Source organism: Nothoprocta perdicaria, unplaced genomic scaffold (assembly GCF_003342845.1).
Source record: "Nothoprocta perdicaria isolate Ctin4 unplaced genomic scaffold, notPer1 scaffold_56, whole genome shotgun sequence".
In the NCBI taxonomy this organism is placed as follows: domain Eukaryota; kingdom Metazoa; phylum Chordata; class Aves; order Tinamiformes; family Tinamidae; genus Nothoprocta; species Nothoprocta perdicaria.
In genome coordinates this window covers 3,837,802-3,857,833 of record NW_020455821.1, presented here as the reverse complement: position 1 = coordinate 3,857,833, position 20,032 = coordinate 3,837,802, and the positions used below count along the sequence as shown (strand labels likewise).

General features: G+C 45.5%; 1 protein-coding gene across 1 annotated transcript; it reads right to left on the bottom strand.

The window, feature by feature from the left end:
- Positions 1-886: 886 nt before the first annotated feature.
- LOC112955339 (inverted formin-2-like) lies at positions 887-19,732 on the bottom strand. Its single transcript, XM_026048615.1, has 5 exons — positions 19,692-19,732; positions 4,100-4,508; positions 2,492-2,607; positions 1,746-1,905; positions 887-924 (listed from the first exon to the last, which is right to left on the bottom strand). The coding sequence occupies exons 2-5, from the start codon at positions 4,491-4,493 to the stop codon at positions 887-889; spliced, it is 708 nt and encodes a 235-aa protein (XP_025904400.1). The 5' UTR covers positions 4,494-4,508; positions 19,692-19,732.
- Between the last annotated feature and the right edge of the window lie 300 nt (positions 19,733-20,032).

The following is a 20,032-nucleotide window of genomic DNA, read 5'->3' as shown; positions in this document are numbered from 1 at the left end:
CAGCAGTTCCTTTTTCAAACTAAACAAACTTCTACCTACATTCAGCATATAGAAATGAATGTGACATTTTATGCATGTGACATTTTAGCATAATCTAGCTCAGTGTATGCTTCGCATGAAATCTCCTTGGAGCTATAAAGACAGAGGGCTATTTCCATCCTTTCGAAATTTTTTTTTTCAAGACAAAGAAAAATATGCAAATACAATTTCTACTTGAATAAAATTTGCTTTCTGCTATTCAATATTAGCTTAAAAACTAGACTAAAAACTCAAGTTTTCATCTCTGTTGCGTAGTCTCAAGGGAGGAAGTCTACCTTTGCTATCTGGCAGTATTGAAAACAACATTTATCCACTATTTTTGAAAGAGCTGAATGGAAAAATCCAAGCTACATGAGTAACTGCTACTAACATGTAATRCACTCTAGAATTTACCATGGGTGCTTCTGATAGAACATCCTTTTTAAAATAAGAAGCTATGAAGACAGATATGTCTGGGTAGGCATCACTAAAGCATCTTAGCAGCATCCTTCCAAGACAAAGTGCAGTCGTGCAGCACTTTAGAATACACCARGCTGTTCAGGGAGCCTAGAGCAGTAGTTCAGCATCAATCTGAAATGCTGCCTCAACAAGGACATTGTTGTGCCTTGTTCTGCCTGTGCCCAGAGCTTTTGCCAATGCCATCTGTGACAACAGCTGCTCCAGGGACACTGTGGCTGTTTGGAATGTCTTAATGTTGGCCAAAAGCCCCTGGTTCCCACGTTCATGCTACCATGGTCCACTCCACCCAGGTACCTTTCACTGAACACCACTGAAGTCTGATAAGTGATATATTTCCATAGCTGTGTTGCTATAAATCTCATTTAAATGGAAATTTAAATGTTGATCCTTACCTTAGCTTGTCTAAAATATCCAATAACTGAAGCCCTGAGAACAAAAAAACATATTTATTGGTTACTTGGTACTGAGATATTATGATCATCATATAGTGGTATTTTCTAAAAACATTTTACAGAAAGAAAAAGTGAGAATATCTTCATACGGATCTGTCAAAAGAGATATAGGTGCATTTCTCAAATGGGGAGACCTATAGTAGACACATCTGCAGCTGAGTGAGATGTGAAGCATCCCCTTAGGATTATGGAGGGACAAAAGCACTTCTGGAGACAAGACTCACTTCATTCTGAATTAGATGTCTTAAATAAGTCAAACGGATTGTGCAGTCATATGCCCCTTTCTCCCACAGAAAGAAATGGAGCATAGGCCCATCAGTTCAAATAAGCAYATTAATGTGATTAATCCTAACTACTGTACTTAGGACTCCTGYATTCAAGCAATTGGAAGTGATCCTAGATCATGGGTAAACTTATGTGGCAGAACTGAGTGGCTGCAGAGTGAAGAAATCTCAGATCCTATTASAAGGAGTTGCAATCTATAGAAATATGGCCCCATAAAATGGTGCCTATAGAAACATATTGAAGATGATCAAAGAATAGAGTTCTGTGGGGATGCCAGAAGAAATCAAAGCTATGGTAAAACAGCAAAGAAATGTTAAATAGATCTGGTTAAAAATGTTTAAGAAAAGAGTCAAAAGCCAAGGGATACGGCTTTAAGAATTGCACACTTTTGCTCCCTCTCCCTCCTTATCTTATTGATACATTAAAGAATAAAGCCATAAAACTGCCCTGGTGGAACTGGTTTGGAACTGATTTTCTCTGAAGAAAGTTAGGTGCAACAAATATTCTTACCTATGAACTCGTTTCTGATTTGTGTTCTTGTTCTTAGCTCTTCTTTTCCCAATATTATGGCATTGATAGCACTCAGCAGTGTCACCATGTATGGCACGTTATCTGTATTTGAGAGCTCATTCATTATGACACTGAATCGATACTGCTGGTTCTTCACACYCTGTTAATAACACAAGTGATGTTCAGACAGTTCTGTTCAGACAGTTCAGAAACTTCTTCATCTAAATGAAGGCTCTCAAATAGAATTAGCATCCTAAAAGCTCTGTAAGTTTATCCTGCTGAGCACAGAACAGGAAGATATGGCCAAAAGCCACTTTTCCCAGCCACAGAGCAGTGTCTGGTTAGCAGAGGAAGTCAGTGAAACCTAGTGCAAGCCTCTCAGATCCCCTTATGCTTTCTGAAAACAGAAGAATACCCTGGATTTTGGGTCAGTGAAACCCATGGATGTGGCACCTTCTATTTGGTTAATCTGGTAGCACTTTTCCTACCAGGAAGAATCTTGTGGTTGGCAGCAGTCTGCTTGCAGACAGCATCTTGAGCTTCTGCCAACATAGAACCCTCCAGGCCAGAATTCCTACAATTTTCACCCTATAAATCCCTGCCTTTCTTACCAAAATGATGCAAAATGAACCTTATTTCTATTCCTTTTCATAGGTACATAGACCTACCTGCATGAATCAGACCCCAAGTGAGCRTTTGCACATTCTGTGAGGCAGCAAGACCTCCTGCTGCAGTCCAACACTTGCCTTGTAATGATCCAGGGCATCCAAAGCCAAAGCGTGGCCATCTGATGAATAAATGCACAATGCAGCCAGGAGTTCAAATACTTGCTTTTTGACCATGACGTTAGTTGTGTCAAGTGCTGGGGAATAAAAAAGAAAAGAAATAAAGAATTTACAGTAGCAGATTAATGTTCTGAATCTCAGTGTCTTTTCATATTGGYTTAAGACAATGGCTAGAAAAAACTTTAAGAAATAAAGCCAACAGTATATGGAAGATGAGGAAAAAAACACCCTATTTTACAGCTATATCATCCCAATCACAATATGTGGTAGTAGCTTCTAGTGGGAAGAGCAAATGCTAGTTCATTTACTCTACAGGTATTTCAACTCCTGATTATAGCTGTTCACCTACTCCAAGAACTAGGGGAAATGCTGCTAATAGCAAACTCTCAGTGAGTGCAATCACATGTTTTATTTCCAATTTTCAAAGATATGTATTTTCTAGAATGGCAGATGAACCACTGCCATTTTTTCCAATTAATAAGTCTTATTTTTACTGCAGAAATAAACACGAAATAGGCTAGTTATTATAACCAGACCTCATGTTATTTCCTTTTCTTCCATTCCTGTTTCTCTCTGAGRCTTGGGAGGAGTGGATTAGTGGACATGGAGAGTGGATTAGACTATCTCATTTATTTATTTATTATTGCACAAAGAAGTCAGACCACTCAAAAACCCAGGCTGGCCATTTATTTTTCACAGTACAAAAATGCCAGTTTTATATTTCACACTGGTTTAGAAAGCACGTGGTGCAGAGAAAGGAAGAGGACTTTAAAACTGAAGAGAGGAACAAAATACATACTTTCAGCTTAGATGCATTTTARAGAGATATTAAAAAGGGTTTCTAAGGACAGCTGTGATCTCAGCTCCGCAGAGCAGCACAGAAGCTTTCCTCCTGGTCTCCCTGCAGTTAATTGCAGTGCAAGTCCTAGGAGCCACCCTGATGAGTTTGCTGCCTAATGAGGAACAAAGTGAATGGCAGGACAAATCAAATGGTATTACCTGCAATTTTATAGACGGGAGCAAACTGAACAGCAGGGAAAATGGGTTCTCTCGAGTCTAAACCACATCAGACTCTTTCCTCTTCATGGGCTGCAAGTCTCCAAGCCCTTTGAATTTCTCCCTCTCTCTCTCTGCCCTTGAGCTTAACAAAAACTAAATGGCAAATATCTGCTGAAAAGATGAAAGCTGAGAGGTTGGGGGCTTTTCAGGCCTGCTTAAAGCTTGTTCAGGGTTTATCCTTACTCCCTAGGGAGCTAAGAAGACATTCGTGTGGAGATAGGCCCACCCACAAAGGAGAGAGAGGCAATGGCAATGTCATTTCAAAGGAATATCATTTTAAAGAGAAAAACAAGGAAAACAGTCCATGTAATTAATCAGCTGTGATCAACAGCTTGCAAGAAGCCTTTTAACATCTTTGGATATCTAAAAAAGCAATAGAGCAGTAGGATAATTGGAAGACATGTCTATGAAGCATGTCCAGTGAAGGTTAGAAGGATGAACAGCAGAAACTTTTCCTTGAAGTCTCTCCCTGGTTTGTGTACCGGAGGGAATAAGAAGATGTCTTCTTACCTTGGAAGAGTTTTCTGACATAGCCCTCGTTGCTGACAATGTACTCGATCCCCTTGTGGGAGTTCATCACCGCTCGCACGCAGTTGATGCAGGTGAGCTGCAGCAAGGCGTCAGAAATCCTGGACACCCCTCTCCCGGACAGCCTGTCCAGGGCCTCCAGGAGGAGGTCGAGCCCACAGAGCTCCAGGAACTGGACCATCCAGGCATCGTCACTGTTTTCCAGTCGCTTCTTCAGCCCGGAGTAGTTTACCACGGAAGGCATTTGGAGGAGGCGGATGCAGAGCTCCGGCTCGGCATTTTCCAGGTTGGCCTCTGACTGGTCTGTCTCCTGCGGCCCAAGTTTCTCCTTCAGGGCAGCCCATTTCTTGTGGGCACCTTCCTTTTTGATGGACATTGTGAACAGTTTACCCTGAAAGGATAAGAAAAGATAAAGTGAGAATTCTTTTTGGACTGTCCACCAACCCATGCCAGTAGTGTTTTTCCTCCAGCAATCAGGACTTAAACCTCAGCTGCAGCTAACCTCTTCTTAGGCCAGCTCTCACACAAGTGCAACACACACTGGGGCCAGTCCTCTCTTGAGAAGCTAAATACATCTCCCAGTTAACCACGTGCATTACATTCAAGCCCTGAAACCTCTGTAGAGTGACTCTTAGCACATCTAAGCCAGCAAACACGGCTTTAAAAGTAGCCAATTTACACCAGTCAATAGCCACTGCCTATTTTCATGCAGTGAAAGGACAAGGTTGGAAGTGGCATTATCAACTCTGAGCTCTTTATGTCTATTTAACCTCCTTAAAATCTCACTACCCTGGCAAGGTTGTGCAGTTCCTAAGTGTTTGAAGTGGGATGAAGTCATTTTCAGCATATCCTGCTCATAAGAGCATCCGATAACTATGTTATTTTTTGCCTTTGTTTCTTTTGACTGATGTGGAGGTTAATTTTATAGCACTCACTCAATCTTTTCCTGTTTGCTCTAACAGCAAATACATCTGCAAAATGTGGTGATTGTTTGATAATGTGAGAGCCCAACAGGTTGCAAGTGGAGGAACTGCAGTGGGAAGCTATTAAAACAGTAGTACATCTACTCAAAGATAGGGAAGAGGTTTCTCACGGCCCGTCTCCCTGGGGAACATGGTCCACCTCAGCCATTCACTTCACAGCAATGAGTGTGAAGGGCTGATGCCCTGCAGCAAAACATCAAAACCAAGTTAAATAAACCCTCGGTGACAAACTCTGTGTTTGAGGCTGTTTGTTTTTAAACCTATAGTGATTAAGATACAGAATGTAGGTGCTTTTCACATATTTTCACGAACCAGGCAGGGTAACTCCAGCACCTGCCTCCTCAGTGAGCCACACGCCGGGCAGWGGTGTTGGAGCCTGAGATGACTTCAGCTGTCCAGACAGGTACTAGTGTCACATCCCCTCCCTTCCACCCAGCTGCGACCCTCCCATACATAAGGCAGAGGAGCCCCCATTGAGATCAGAAGAACTTGAGGCCCAGCTGGCCCTGAAATGGTCAAATTAAACAGCTCCAAATTATAGGAGAATCTTGCTTTCCCATTGAAATGCCAGCACTAGATTTTCTGGCCTTGCAGAGTGTAAGGAAAACCTTGAAAGTCCAAACTGAAAGTCTCTGAAAGATTTATTTTCCAGAACACCAAAAGAAAAGCACGAATCATTTGCAACTTTTTTACTTTATAGCCTGCCTTATGACTATTTTATTGACAATCAGAGTATTTTGAGAGGTACTGTCTGCTTTGTTGCAACAGAGCCATGTGCACCATGTGCTGTTGAAGGATGAAGTCACAGAAAATCCTCTTACACTTTTATAGAACTGTGGAGAAAACCCTTTTCAGAGTTTCCCTTTTCTTTAAAGGGAAAAGAAATCCTTGGCCAGGAGCCCAGTTGTGCATTTAACAAACTGTTTTGTTAAATGTAGAAAAAGATAGATGGTCATGATGGAAAAATGTGAAATTGCAAATATAGCATATGAGGACATAGTGTACAGCTTTAAAATAATAATAACAAAAAGACCACATACAATGGAAAAAAAAAAAAAAAMCTCATCCAGAGATATAGGCCAGACTTGCTAAGACTCATCACAATGGTCAGACACCAGAGCTTTTACTCACTCTTGGCGCAAGCCAAGAGTTAGTCACCCCTAAGCTGTTCCTGTGAACCCAAGCCCAGGAATTTGGGTCTGGCACGAAGCAAAGGAGAAAGGAAATCCCAGCTCTCCAGCACAGTGAGGTGTGTGGCYGTCAGTGTCACAGTCCTGGGGTCGAGGTGGCATCTTGCTGCTCTCACCTTAGTGCTTCCCCCACTCTCGCCTCAGCAAATTTGCAGTGTTGGGGCTGGAGGATCTCAGAATAAGATGCACCTGGGGCAGAGTTTGGGGCCACGGGGGCCAGTGCAGGAGTAAGCACTCGTGTGTGGCATGGATCCCATGTGGCTCTCCATGACTGGGACATCAGGCTGAGCCAGACTGGTAAATACTCTGGAGCCACCCTGGTGCTACCAGCAGCTCAGGGATGTCTCTCTAGTATCCTAGTATCTCTAGTATCCTTCACCAAAGTCCCTGGACCTTCTCAGTCTCCTGCTAGCAGTGAGGATGGAGAAGAGACAGTGCTGGGCTTTGCACTGCTGTGTTGGGCTTTGCATTGYCGTGCAGGGAGCAGGCAGGGAGCCACGCGCCATCCCAGCCCAGGCGCCTGGCCCCATCCCAGCCCTGACTCACAGCCTGGGACTTGTCCCTCCTCCTGGCACTGGCAGRAGCAAGTCTCTGCTCTCCCCAAAGCGAAAGCACGCTCCAAGCCCAGAATCCGGTTTGGCTCAAGCCTAGGCTGCCAGTTTTAACCCTATTTGTGCCCCAAGGAGCCTCCTCATGCAGCCCTATGAAACAGGCTGCACTGATGGCCCCAAGATCAGGACAGTACCAGCAGCTMCTGAGCAGGCACTGCCCTGGCCACAGAGACTGCGCCCAGGGTTCAGGCTTTCTGCAAGCTCTCTTTCAGTCTAACTTCTTTTCACACCCAGTAAATCACCCTGTTATTTGCACATGACTAATCCTTCCTTATCAAACTTGATAGTGTAGTAGGCTGGCTTTTTTTACCCTCTCCCCAGTTATGCAAATACTCTGTTGTATACACTATCAGTTGCAGWAAGTATTAGAGATTGTAGTAGCATTATTGCCCTTAAGTTCAGCCCACTTCTACAAATTAAGTGAAACCAGTGCAACGGGAGACAGGAAATAATGATACAGCATCCTGTTTACTGGCATATTCTAAATTATCCCTTCCTCCCCACCTGCTCTGCACAGATGTGAGGAGAAGAGAAACAAACCCAGTCAGGTACATCTTGAAACAGCAGCGGCTTGTGGTTATGCACGACGCTGAACAAATTTGATTGATTAAATATTCTCTCCCACAGAGAGCACACTCTTTCTGTGGGGAAGAAAAAAAAGATTGCTTGTGTATCTGATCGTAAAAAGGAAATAAACTAAATGGGAGCAGTGCTGTATAAATGGGAAGGAATAAATATGGAGGAGAGCAGGGTACAATTCTGCAGATGGTGTGATAAATCTGTTTACAAACACAGATATGAGTGATATATTATGAATGCAGCTTTTCTCTATATTTTCCATGAAGCATAGTGTGGCAAGTCTACTCAGATACATCTTTAGTGAGCTGGTAGTTTGCTCTTGTATCTCTGACCATAAGGGCTTATTAGCAGGTAAATGGCCTAACTGGAGCGAGACATATCAGAGATTAACACGGCATGCAACTACTTTGCTATCTCAGAGAGGCAATTTAGCACTATGCAGGCTGAGAAAAGGGAATCATCCTGACAAAGGGACCTGGCACTGAACTTGAAGGGCTGCATATATCTTGCTTTAGCACCCAGCTGGGCTTGCAGTGCTCATGGCCTGCTCCTTGACTGAGCTGCAAGGCTTTGGGCACAAGCTGCTGGTGTCTCTTAGAGCGCCAGGACACATCCTGGTGGCACATTCATATAGCCTGAGGTGGGCACATTCACAGCTCACCACATTAGCTGCGGCAAATGCAATCCTATCCTGATCTTCCTTCTTGTCCCCCATGATTGGCTAAGCCTAGTGGAGATCGGTACTTGAAGAAGTATCAGTATATAAGTTCTGAGGAGCAGTCCCATTTAAAGAAGTTCCCTTGGGAAATATGAAGTCATCAAAAATGCTTGTCCTCTTGCACCCATGCAACACTGCAGTTCGTGCTACCAAGGTCATTTTGGCTGCAGAGCTGTGATGCTCCCTCTCTGCATTCATCCATGCCTGTTCTATAGTCCTTTTCTGTACTTCCCTCCAGTTTTCTGTGCCCTGCTGCCCTCCAGGTAAAAGCCAGCTCATATGGAGATGAGATCCAGGGGAGACAAATCAGGGCATGTCAATACTTCTTCCAACCTGTGAAGCTGTGCAGACTGGAGCTGCACAGCACATATTCAGTCTGAATTGCTGCATACCTCTAGGATGGCATGGATCATTGCTAGGACCTGGAAAGATGTGTGAAAAGGCATCTCCTACCAGGTAATTATAACTAGGTGTAGGGAACAAAGACCCCCCCCTGGTCTTTGGGGCAGGCCCTGGACACSGAGGGATCACAGCCCATGCAGTGTTTCAGGATTGCTGGGACCAGCAGCTCCCTATGGCCCTTTGCGAGGTTTCATGAGCTGAGTGGTCCTTGAGGGACTTTGGGACCCTCCACTTGCCCCAATGAGGCCGTCGCTGCCAGCATCAAAGAAACGCTCTTTTCTGCTGCTCTGCACGGTCCCTCCCTCTCTTCTGTGCCTGTTTCTGGCACTCAGGAGGTTGTTCTGCTTGGACGAGTGCTAATGATAGGTTTTGCTTCTGGCTAGCTCAAGTTTTCACTCCGCCACGGGGAATAGGCAGAGCCTTTGTATTTTGAAACATGTCAGACTGCTCAATCACTAACAAGAAACAACATCCCGGCTTTGTGCTGCCCCCGAACACTTTGGGAAGGCCGCTGGGTTTGTTCTCTTGCTTTCATTTGTACTGTTGTGCTCTCCAGCACAGCATCTGAACAGCACACATACACACAGACTAATGAAATCCTCCTCCCTGGCCTTGAAAAAAGGGGTTTTAGGGTTTTAGAAACCAATCTGRCCCCTCAGTATGGGGCTGCTGGTGCTAGTGGGGTTGAGATGTGTAGGCAGAAGCAGGGCTGGCCATCAGCCCGTGGACAAGCTAGCCCCAAGCCCGGCCTCATCCCTCCTCTTGTGTCACAAATAGTAACCCCAGCGCCTTCAGATCTAGCTGTTCTTCAATCCTCACCATTACTGAGATGAAAACTAGCGATTTAGGATTAAAAAAGATTAAAAGATTTTGGAAAGAGTGCCAAATCTTCTTCAGGAATACTGAAGAGGCTGATCTCTTTCCAGCACAGCAGAGAGCTGCACTATCGAGTGTGATTTTGTGCAAGCAGTAAAAATGTCCATCCAAAAAGCATTGGTCATGAGGGGGTAATAGCAGGATTAACTACACAAGCTGAAGCAGTGCCCATACCTTCCTCCTCCCYGGTAATTACAGGTAAATAAATCCTTGGGCTACTATAGGAACTATATACATCTAAAGCACTTATTTATATATAATGTTTGCACCATCTTAACTTTAAATGGGTTTGAAAAACACACTCAATTACAGCAGAAACACTATCTGAGGATGGTCAATAACCAATTTAGCTTAACCCTGTAAGGTAGGTTTAAATCAAATCAATGCTGCAGCGAGAACTTCTCTTGGGAAAAGGTGATCACAGCCCCGGGAAAAATGGCAGGAAGGGACGTGTGCGTCTCCATTTTGGTTCAAAATTCAGCCAAATAAAAGAGTTTCCCATGGCAGACACAACCCTGAGCAGTGCCCACGGGAGTTAAGCATAGTGGGACCCAAAAGTCCTCTGGGTGCAACATGTGCCAGCAGAGGCAATAGCTCCTGGTTTCTGGTGGTACCTGCTTTAATGATGTTTTCAGAATGCAATTTTTGAGTGCTGATTCGGCAGCCCCATGTAGAGCAGAAGTCACTGAACAACATGGGAAGCACTCAGTAACTCTCTAAGATTCTCATAGCTGCTCCTCAGTGGGAAGCTGTCACGCAAAGAGAAACTACAAAAGCCTCAAAGATGCTTTTATTGCCTTCAAAAAAAAAAAAAAAAAAGAAAAAGAAAAAGCCAAAGCCAAAGCCATACGAAAGCACCTCCACAGGCTGCCGAGAGGACAGAGAGAACAGGACTCCTACCTCTGAGCTGTAGCCAAATTCCGGAGGAAGGATGCGCTTAAAGACTGGAGCAAACTTTCCCTTCCCAGCCCAGCTCCTTCTCGTCCTCTGTGCCAGGCAACCCTCAATCAGGACAGCCTGAATCCCTATGGAGTCTGTGCAGCAGCTTCATGTGACGGCAGGGTTTAGAGCAATGGAAATATCAGTCCTTGGAAGCAAGAAGCTTCTCTGTAGACTCTGGAAAGGCGTCTACGTGTCCTTCATCACAACCCGTGCTGAGTTTGGCTGCTCTGCTGGTGGCTGTGAGAGACAGGCACGGCCGGAGGCTTGTGCACCATCCAGATGTGACCCGCTCTGGGCACTGAGCCGACAACAGGACAGTGGCCCCAGTTTGTGGTGACTGAGATCAGGTAACTGATGTGGTGAAGAAAACCAAAGGAAACAAGAAAAAAAAAAAAGAGGAAGAGGAAGAGGAAGAGGGAGGTAGGGCCAAGAAGCGACAGGCGTCAAGCACCTGCAGCTTGCATCATTCAGAAACTACTCTTGTCTCCGTGAGGCCCCTAATCTGAATTGAACTGCGCAGACCAAAAGTTGGAGTAACAATTTCCTTGCCTTARTGGGGAAACTCTACACTTGTGCTCATGAGCATCGCACCGCTGATTCCAGCCACTCCAGAAGCATGTTCGCTTGTTCGCCCTCGGTGCAAGTCACATATATTTTGGGAGCAGAGATCACGCATGGGCTTCTTAACCAAGTTTCACTCCAGCAGCCCCGCGCTGAGGGAAGTGACTCCACGCACTTCATCCTGTTGTCGGAAGCCGCCTTAGAGTCTGCTTGGAGGATCCAAGATAAGCGTGAATTCCTGACAAATTTTACACCAGCAAAAGAGTTTCAGTTTGTTACGGGCTCTGCTGAAGGGTCACCCACAAGTCCCAAGGTTCAGATTAGCAGCTAAATGCTCTGAGCAGTAGCATGAGGCTCGCAGTAGGTTGGGGAGGGAGTTTAATAAAAAAATTCCTGCCAAGAAAGGATTGTTGATGTTGCGAATTCCAGACTTCTCAATCACAGGAAGGGATTTAAAGGGCTCTCAGCTCCCATCACGTTTCATTTGAACGCTGAATCTGTGAGAGATGCCAGAAATGTCTGTGCTCATACAAGGCTGTCTCTTCTGACATATAAAAAAAAAATGTGGGGAAAAAAAAAGGTTAAAAAGCTGAAATTCAGCTCCAGTGCTAAGGACTGTCCTGAGGATCAAGGATTTGAATGGAAACACCTCAGATGGCAATGAGGAGCCTTCCACGATCCATCTCTCCATTAATGAGGTTCTACCAGACATGTTGCTCTTGGGTTTCAAAGAGTGGGCTGACAGTTTTGCAAATTAGCACCCACGTTACCCAAATTTTCTAGCAGATAATTCTGTGGCTTTCTGAACAGTAACTGCATTAAATTTAGATGAATTAAATCAAGAACTGAAAGCTCCATCTCACCTAATAATAAACCAAAAATAAACACCAAAAAACCCCTCAGAATCTCAAGCTCCAGTGCCACTCTGTTGGCTCTAGAGCATACTGCAGTAGCCTGTCTGGGTGCAGAATGCATCCATGAAATGCTGGAATCCAATTAAATAGAAATAAATACACCCAATTTGCCTTTAAGAATTAGATTATTCTTAATTATAGCAATCAGTACCCTCTTGCTGCTCTGTGTTTATGTGACAAATCGGCTCCTGTGCCTGTGTGGCTTTTTTTTTTTTTTTTTTTCTTGTAAGTCAAGTCTCAAGGATTTTAGGAATGAGATATCCAGCTTGCTTGGGGCTGGTAGAGCCAGATGCCATTGGAGGCTGCTGCGACCACGGTGCTGTCTGTAGGTGATACCCTATGGAGATTCTCATCCACTGTTAATGATGGGCACAGCCAGTGTTTCAAAGCAGGTTTGGAGCGTGAAGACATAAAAATATGTAGGTAGAGAGCCCGACCTCCTTGCTGCCCACAAGGGCAGCAGGACTTTGCCCATCGGAGCATTGTGCTGTCCCGAAGGGAGGGCAGGAGCCTCCGGAATAGCTGCCGGGGACAGAGCCCACAGGATGTGACAGYGATGACTCTTGTGAGGCTTGACAGTGAAACCAGCTGGTTTGCTCCTTCCTGGGCAAGCAGTGACATTGGAGCATCCTCAGGAAGTGGCGGGAGCAGAACAGGGAGCTGCAAAGCTGCCTGTYCACTTCCTACATTGCTCTGCTCTTCTTAGAAGCAGAGGGAGGAGATTTTGCTTGTGTGTGTTTTTGAAAATCCTCCGGTCCACTTTTTGCACACTAGATCCCTGGTTGCTTCTGTGCTAAGTACCATCACTGTAGAGAACGCTAAAATGACCATCCCCTACTCCCAAACCTTAAAGAAAACAAAGGACTTTGCTATTGCCACACACACTTYCTGGAACTGTTGTGGATTTAATGGGAGAGATCTGCATTAAATGTCTAAAACATTGAAGCTTTGTAGGAAAAGAAGGAAATTGCAGCAGCAAACAGCTTCCTGTTGGGGGGAAAGGTGCTTCCCACCAAGGAGAAAGCTCCATCATCAGTGGGAAACTCTGCATTTTGTTTGCACATGAGATCACATTTTCTGGGGGRAAAAAAAAACCAAAAACWTTGCAACAGCAGTTTTACCTGGAGCAAAGGCCACAAGCCCATTCCCAGGTTCCCAAAACACACGTGCGCTTACCCCGGCTCTTGGAGGCTAAATGAGGAGSCCAACATTTATTCAGAGGAAAGGGCTGCACGCGCCACCAAGCCACAGAGCTGCTCACGTTTGCACGAGCACTTGAGGACACTCACTGAGAAGAGCCACGAAGGCACCAGGCTTACGRAAAGCCCATGGAAGCGGCATGTTTTCCAGGATCACGCAGGCTGCGGRCGCGACTCCCTCCCACGAGCCCTGCTTTTCCATTTGGGCAGCTGCTGAATCGCCGTGGCCGGCGTCTCCCCTGGAGAACGGCCCGCGGCGAACACGGAGCCGCTCTGCTCCGATGTGATTCATCACTGCCACACGCCCAGGCAAAGGCAACGTGCACACGACGGAGACCAGGCCTTTCCCTCCGTCACAGGCTCTCCAGGGAGCTTGTCTGCATACGGACACCGCCAAGAGGCACCAGGGGACACGCTCAGCTGCTAATTTAATAAGTTGGGCATTCAAGCTGTTTAAAATAAATTCTTGTGCAGAGWAGGCGTCTGGCTTAGTGTTGTTGCAAAACTAATCCACTCCAAAATTCCTTTCAGATTATTTTCTCGACCACTGAGTGAAAAAGTGTGACGACACTTGAGGGTTAGCTCAAAATTGCAGCTTAACCCTTCTCTCTGCTACAGTACTGGTGGCAGTTGTTCTGAGAGGACATAARACTGTCACTCTTAGAAATTGTCTTTGCAGTTTTAATCCACAGTTTTGTAACCAGTGCACAGATTTTGATGAGATACACTTATGCTGGAGAGAATATGGCTTTGCTAAATACAGTTTTAACTTACTTACAGGATGTCTTACTAATTACACTTTGATCTCCCCTAGTACTTCCTGTGCAATAATTTAAATCAGCAAGTACTTGGTACTGTATTTCTTTGAGAAGAAATTGTTTGTTCAGTCATATCCTTGACTTTTTATAGTAAATTTATAGCAAATTTATGCTATACATTTGCATAGCTCCAGTGAAGCCCAAGGAGCTGAACCACTTTACAYGAGCTGAGCGTGTAACTCACACTATCTCCATCAGAAAGATTGCTGAACTCACCCAATATATAAATATACAAACAACAGGAGGGTAAAATTTTATAAGTGACTCACCTCTGCACTTATGGCTTGCTCCAACGCCTGCTTGCAGGAGTTACCAGAAGAGTGGTGTGGGAATTGCAGGTTTGTAAAACTATTTACCTTTGTGATAGTCCTTCCCCCCTGGCTTTCTTATGGATAAGCAGAGGCCACATTTTGGGCTTGGTTACAGTTGTATATTCAATGCAACTCCAGTAATGGAAACAACAAAAAAAATGGAATTTATTTCTGGGCTTAGAAATGAAGCCTTGGGACTGGATAAATACAAAATAGCTCATGAATATTGGACAGCTTGTTCTGAAATGTGGAACCAAAGTCCATTAGTGCATAAACAAATGAACGGAGCCAAGCAGGCTGGAAAACAGCCGTCAGCAGAGCAAATGGAGCAATTTCTCAGTTAAGCTTCATATATGAGGTGCTGAGTGCTGCATCGTTGCAATGCAAAGCCAAAGGAAGGCAGTTACAACAGCTAAAAGGGAACAAAACCACCTGTCTCCCAGCTCACCTGCATGGCATGTTCAAGTCCTTAGCCTGCACCATATAAGTCATGACAAGTTAAGGAATCTGGTACGAACTGCCGAGCCCATTGCTGAAGTGCTAGGGAAATACTGCAACCCACTTTCTTCTTTATTTCTCCCTGCAAACTCTTTTTGCTCCAGCCAGAAGCACATTTATTTCACAGCATTGCATATGCAGCGGAAAGTTAAGCTGAAACTCTAGAGGACTTTTTCTTTTTATATATTTTTGGTAATAGCAGAAGCAATTAGTCTGCTTTGGGGGATGAATCAGCCATTTCTGAGCAGGAAGGCACAAAGGAGGAGATTGTGGCTTTTTCCCGGGGCGGAGGGAGGATTACTCACACCAGCAACCCGCCGGGACACAGCAGCCAGGGGTTCTCAGCTGCGCTCAGCCATGAGGAATTGGACCTTGCAACSGGGCTGGGGGCACCAGGTGGACCCCGAGGCAGGACAAGCTCTGTGTTGGGCAGCAATGCCATAATGTGGTCACATCTATGAGGACACCTCTCCGCGGTGCGTTGTAGGAGCTTCAGGAAAGTGAGGGAGAGTTCACATTAATAAAGATATGATCCGAGAGACAAAGCGTAAGGAGTTGAGCTTGGGGTTGGATATAATGTGGTCTCATGAGAAGTATCTTGCTGGGAATCTGGGAATCCCTTTGGTTTCCTTTTGGGCTTTGTGGAAAAAAAATAATAAGACCATTATTCACAAAAAAAAAAAAAAAAAAAAAAAAAGCTACCTTATACTACAGAACCTTATACTATAGAAGCTCATCTGGGATGGAGGGGTGCTGGGGTGGTGGAGATCACAAAATAATGCTAATGTAAAGCTTACCAACTTGGGGGAAGACCATGAAGTGAGTTAACAGAGAGGCAGGCCAGGCAGGAGGGATGAGAAGTCACCAGTTTCCAGATAGGAGAAAACATCACAACAGAAGCAGCACAGAGACAGCCGCCTTATTAAAAATAATGCAATTTAACTAGCAGATAGGGGAGTATAACAAAGTTATTCCCCAGCTCCACCAAGACAAACATAACCCGCTCATTGAAGTTAAAAATTAAAATATAAAATCACCTTTGCTGCTCCTGCTGGAAAGAGGCACCTTGTGAGGGGCCAGGAAGACTCTGCTGTTCTCCCCACTGTGCAGGGATCGCATGTCCTGGGTACAGCAGGATTTGTAAGGCAGCTTTTCAGAGAAGTCGGTGCCATTGAAGCCGTGAGCAGTTAGTCAACCCATGGGCTGGAATTTCCCATACATCCCTCTTAGGGATGTCCTGCTGGCACAAAGAACTGGCCAGAGACACTCCAACAAAATATTCCAATGGAGCTGCACAGCAAAGAGCAAGTTCTTCTGTCCTTAAGCATTCCTCCATATACAGTTTAGCCAAAGCAAAATAATGGTTATGCTAAAAAAAAAAAAAAAAACAACTAAATAGGAAGCAAATGCAACATAGCACCACTTGGTGACATCCACTATAATGATACCAATCTGAACAGTGCAGAGGTCCTAACAGCTTCAAAATTTGGTAGTTCTTCATCTGCTCTCTACCCCCTCCTTTTTTTTCTTTCTCCTTTTTTTTTTTTTTTTTTTTTTAAACAGATAATACTGGAGTAACCTCCATTCCAAAGGAAACTGTTACTTCTGAAAACATTTCGCAATGTGCTGGGTGACTCCAAGCCTGGTACAGGGTTTCACCCACTGTGTGGCTTTTCCAGGTCTCCTTTATCATCAGTTGCATAGGTTACTGGGAGTGCTTTAAAGTATACTGTGAAACACTAGSATGGCTTTTCAAACACTATGGCCTGCTTAAGATTTCCCCTGACCTATGGCTTCAGTAGTTCCCACACTTCAAAATGTCAACTCAGGTACCAAACTGCTAGAAACAGTTGAATCTGTGCACAAGCCCGATTAGTTACATCAGATAGAAATATCCCTGTGCTGCTCAGCACAGATCCCTTCCCTGAGCTGTTTGCAGATGTGAAAGGCTATGTTGACAAAATTGCAACAAATGTTCACCTGCCACGTTAGACAACCAATTTCTTTTAACGGCAGCAATTCTTCTACATCATATGCTATGACTCAGGGGCTCATGAATTCCACACACCCTCTTCCTATTTGTATCTCCATTCAGTCCCATAAAATTGGCTCCTTGTCTGCTGCTGACGACATCTGGTAGCAATTAGAAGGCTTGTCTGCTGCTCACTGGATATGTTTTCCTTGGAAAAAAAGAACCAGGCGATATTTTCACTTCAAAACCACAGAAATACAGCCCAGCCCCTTCTGTTTTTTTTTTTTTTTTAATATTCCCTTGAACTTCATCCTACATCTATGACAAAACTCATGCCTAAACTTGTTCCAAAATCACTAGCAAGATGCCGCCATCTATTAAAAATGGCAAGGCCAAGGCTCAAGATTGTCATAACTTTTTTTGCTTTTCTTGGTTTGATTGTAGCACCTTGGTTGGATTCAATCTGAGAGCTTTCCATATAATTAAATGCAGAATTGTGTTCCTGTTCTGTTGCAGTATTTTCTCTTCCAGGACTTTTTCTAGAGACTTGGAGATGAAGGCAACCTTCATCTCCAACACTTAACAAGCATCCATATGATAAACTGTTACACATGCAGTGCTGGAAAACACTGAAATAATCTTGAGTTTAGTGATAATACCGAGATGATTATAATATTCTCGGCCAGAAGTGCCTAGTCATTCCAGCTCCAYTGCTCTGAGCGTTATCAGGAGGGCCTCCCTCCTGCACTGAGTGTGAGGGATATTTCAGACTGCAAGGCTACAGCCAGTGTCTGCAAAATATTTGCCTTATTTTCACCTTGTTAGATAAAAAGCCATGTACAATTTTAATAAATGGAACCTAACTGCTCCGGATGGTTTGTTTGCATGTACCAATTGCAGTATTTTGTACCAGACAGAAGTGGATTTGTTTAGTGCCACTGTACAGTCCTGTGAATTGACTCTGTTGATTCAGTGGGTGGTACTTCCTCTGAGTCATTATTACAAGACCTTGTTATAAGTGTTAAGAGCAAAGATATTAAACTGGGAGTTAAATCTGAGAGCTGATATTAGTATTCAATTTGTCTGAAGTTCCCCGACTGCTTAAGGTTGATAAATGCTATTTGCTGCCAAATCTGCTCTGTGGTGTTGCTCGCCACTGCTGAACTGCTCCCATCTCCTGCTCATGGCTGGTGACACGGGGCAGGTTCCAGTCTTGCACCTCAGCTCATCCAGGAGGGATGCAGAGTGCAAGAAGCGCGGAGCGGCACTGCCAGGGCATCAGCTAGAGCCAGCCTGACAAAAGCTGGTACAAGTTTTGGCTTGCTTGGCATTGCACAGCAAAGAGAACACAGCTACTATTTCCATACAGATAAGAGCCAAAAAAAAAAAAAAAAAAAAAAAAAACCCACCAGGCTGGGAGAGCTACACATAGACTCTGTAAACATAAAGTGAGAGCAAGGTGTATATCGGTACAGATTTTATAACTTTCAGTTCAGAGAGGCTCTGATACTCGCCCTTCACAGTAGACCGGGACCAAGTGAGTTACAGCAATAAGGCATAATCGTGTACAGTGCCTGGATTTGCTGGCTTGCGACGTCCCGTCCTGTCCCACATTCATACGATCTTTTACAACATGATTTTGCGCACGGTTTGGATTTTCTGAGGCCAAATCCTTGGACAGCAGCCTAGATTGCATTATTAACTTATAATGAGACCAAAAAAAGAAAAGAAAAAAAAAAGGAAAAGAAAAAGAAAAAGAAAAAGAAAGCATACACTCAGACCTTCCTGCACCCCTCCCTTCTCTTTCCCTCCTCTAAGTTTCAGCTCTGCCTCTCTGGCAGCCTAAGAGGAGAAAAGAGTTTCCTGGCCAGATAGCTCAAGTAGTGAGCAAGTTCAGTACAACAATTTCAGTTTGACTGTAATTCTGCTGACTCCAATTTTTGTTTTTAACCGACTTAGGCCAGAAGTTTCTGAGCAGAGCACCRGGTAGCCTGCTGTGCCTCACAGCCAGGAATGCAGTTATTCAGGGAAGTTCCTATCATCTGAGGAATCTCAGGARATTGAGATATAGTTCACAGTGCTGATCTTATCCTGGGAGGACCACAAGCCCATTTTGTGGTGTGTCTGGCAGGACCTGTATCTGAGGACTCCTCTGTCTCCCGCAAGCTCTGGAAGTCGGCTCATGTTGCCGGTRTTGCAAGATGCCGCTTCAGCACTGCAGAGCTATTGAGTAAAAGGAGATGAGGAGTCACAGAGCATGGAAGAAAATCTGGGCAGGATTTTGCAGACCTTTACTGAGAGGTACTGGACAAGATAAGCTTTCCAAATAGAAGTTTAAAGTTGGCCCAGTTCCAGAACTCGGCTGCTGGAAACTATATATTAGTACGTGAACTGCCACAGCCTGTCATGAAGGGACCACATCCCATCTATGCATCACATTGTCACCCTATAAACTACATCCCCCCTATACATTGTACCATTGCAATTGCAGTCCAGACCATATTGCACCTATAGAGTATACTGTTTGAACCACGTCCCACCTATATACTGTATTGTCACACCTCTGATTCAGATCCTGTCCCACCTATGCAGTGCATTGTCACATCTGCAAGCCAGACCATGTCAAAACCTATTCAATTTATCGCCACTCCTGCAACCCACCACAACCCACTTATATACAGCATATTGTCACTCCTGAAAGTCAGATCACATCACACAYATAGAGCGTATTGTCACTCCTGCACGCCGGACCACATCCCACCTGTGCATCATACCTGTGATCCGGACCACGTCCCACCTCCGCACCGCACCACTGCACCCGCAGTCCCGACTGCATCCCCCCTCTCCCAGCATCGCGGCACCTGCGAGCCCTCCGGCCGCTCGCGCGGCGCCGGGGCCGGACAACCTTTGTGTCCCGCGGCGCCAGAGCGCGGCCGTGGCCGTTCCCCGGGCACCAGCACGGCGGGACTCGCGGCCGCCCCCTCCGCGGCGCGGCCTTACCCGGCTGGAGCAGCACGGACCCTCCGCCGGAGCCGCCGGAGCCGCCGGAGCCGCCGCGCTCGCCGGTTCTGCCCGCCCGCCGGAGCCGCCCGGTTCCGGGGCGGAGCGGGAGCGGCGGGGCCGGGAGCGGGGCCGGGGCGGCCCGGGGCGCTCCCTGCCTCCGCCGCTGAAGTTTGGCCCCGCTCCGCCTTCTCTCGCCGCTCCTCCCGCCGCCGCGGCCCCCTCCGTGCCGGGGTCCCCGGCCTGTCCCTGTCACTCGCGCTCCGCGGGCATCCCGCACCCAGGTGCTCTTCCACCTACCCCGGCCGAAGGCATGGGGTGGCTGCTGGTCCCGGGCCACC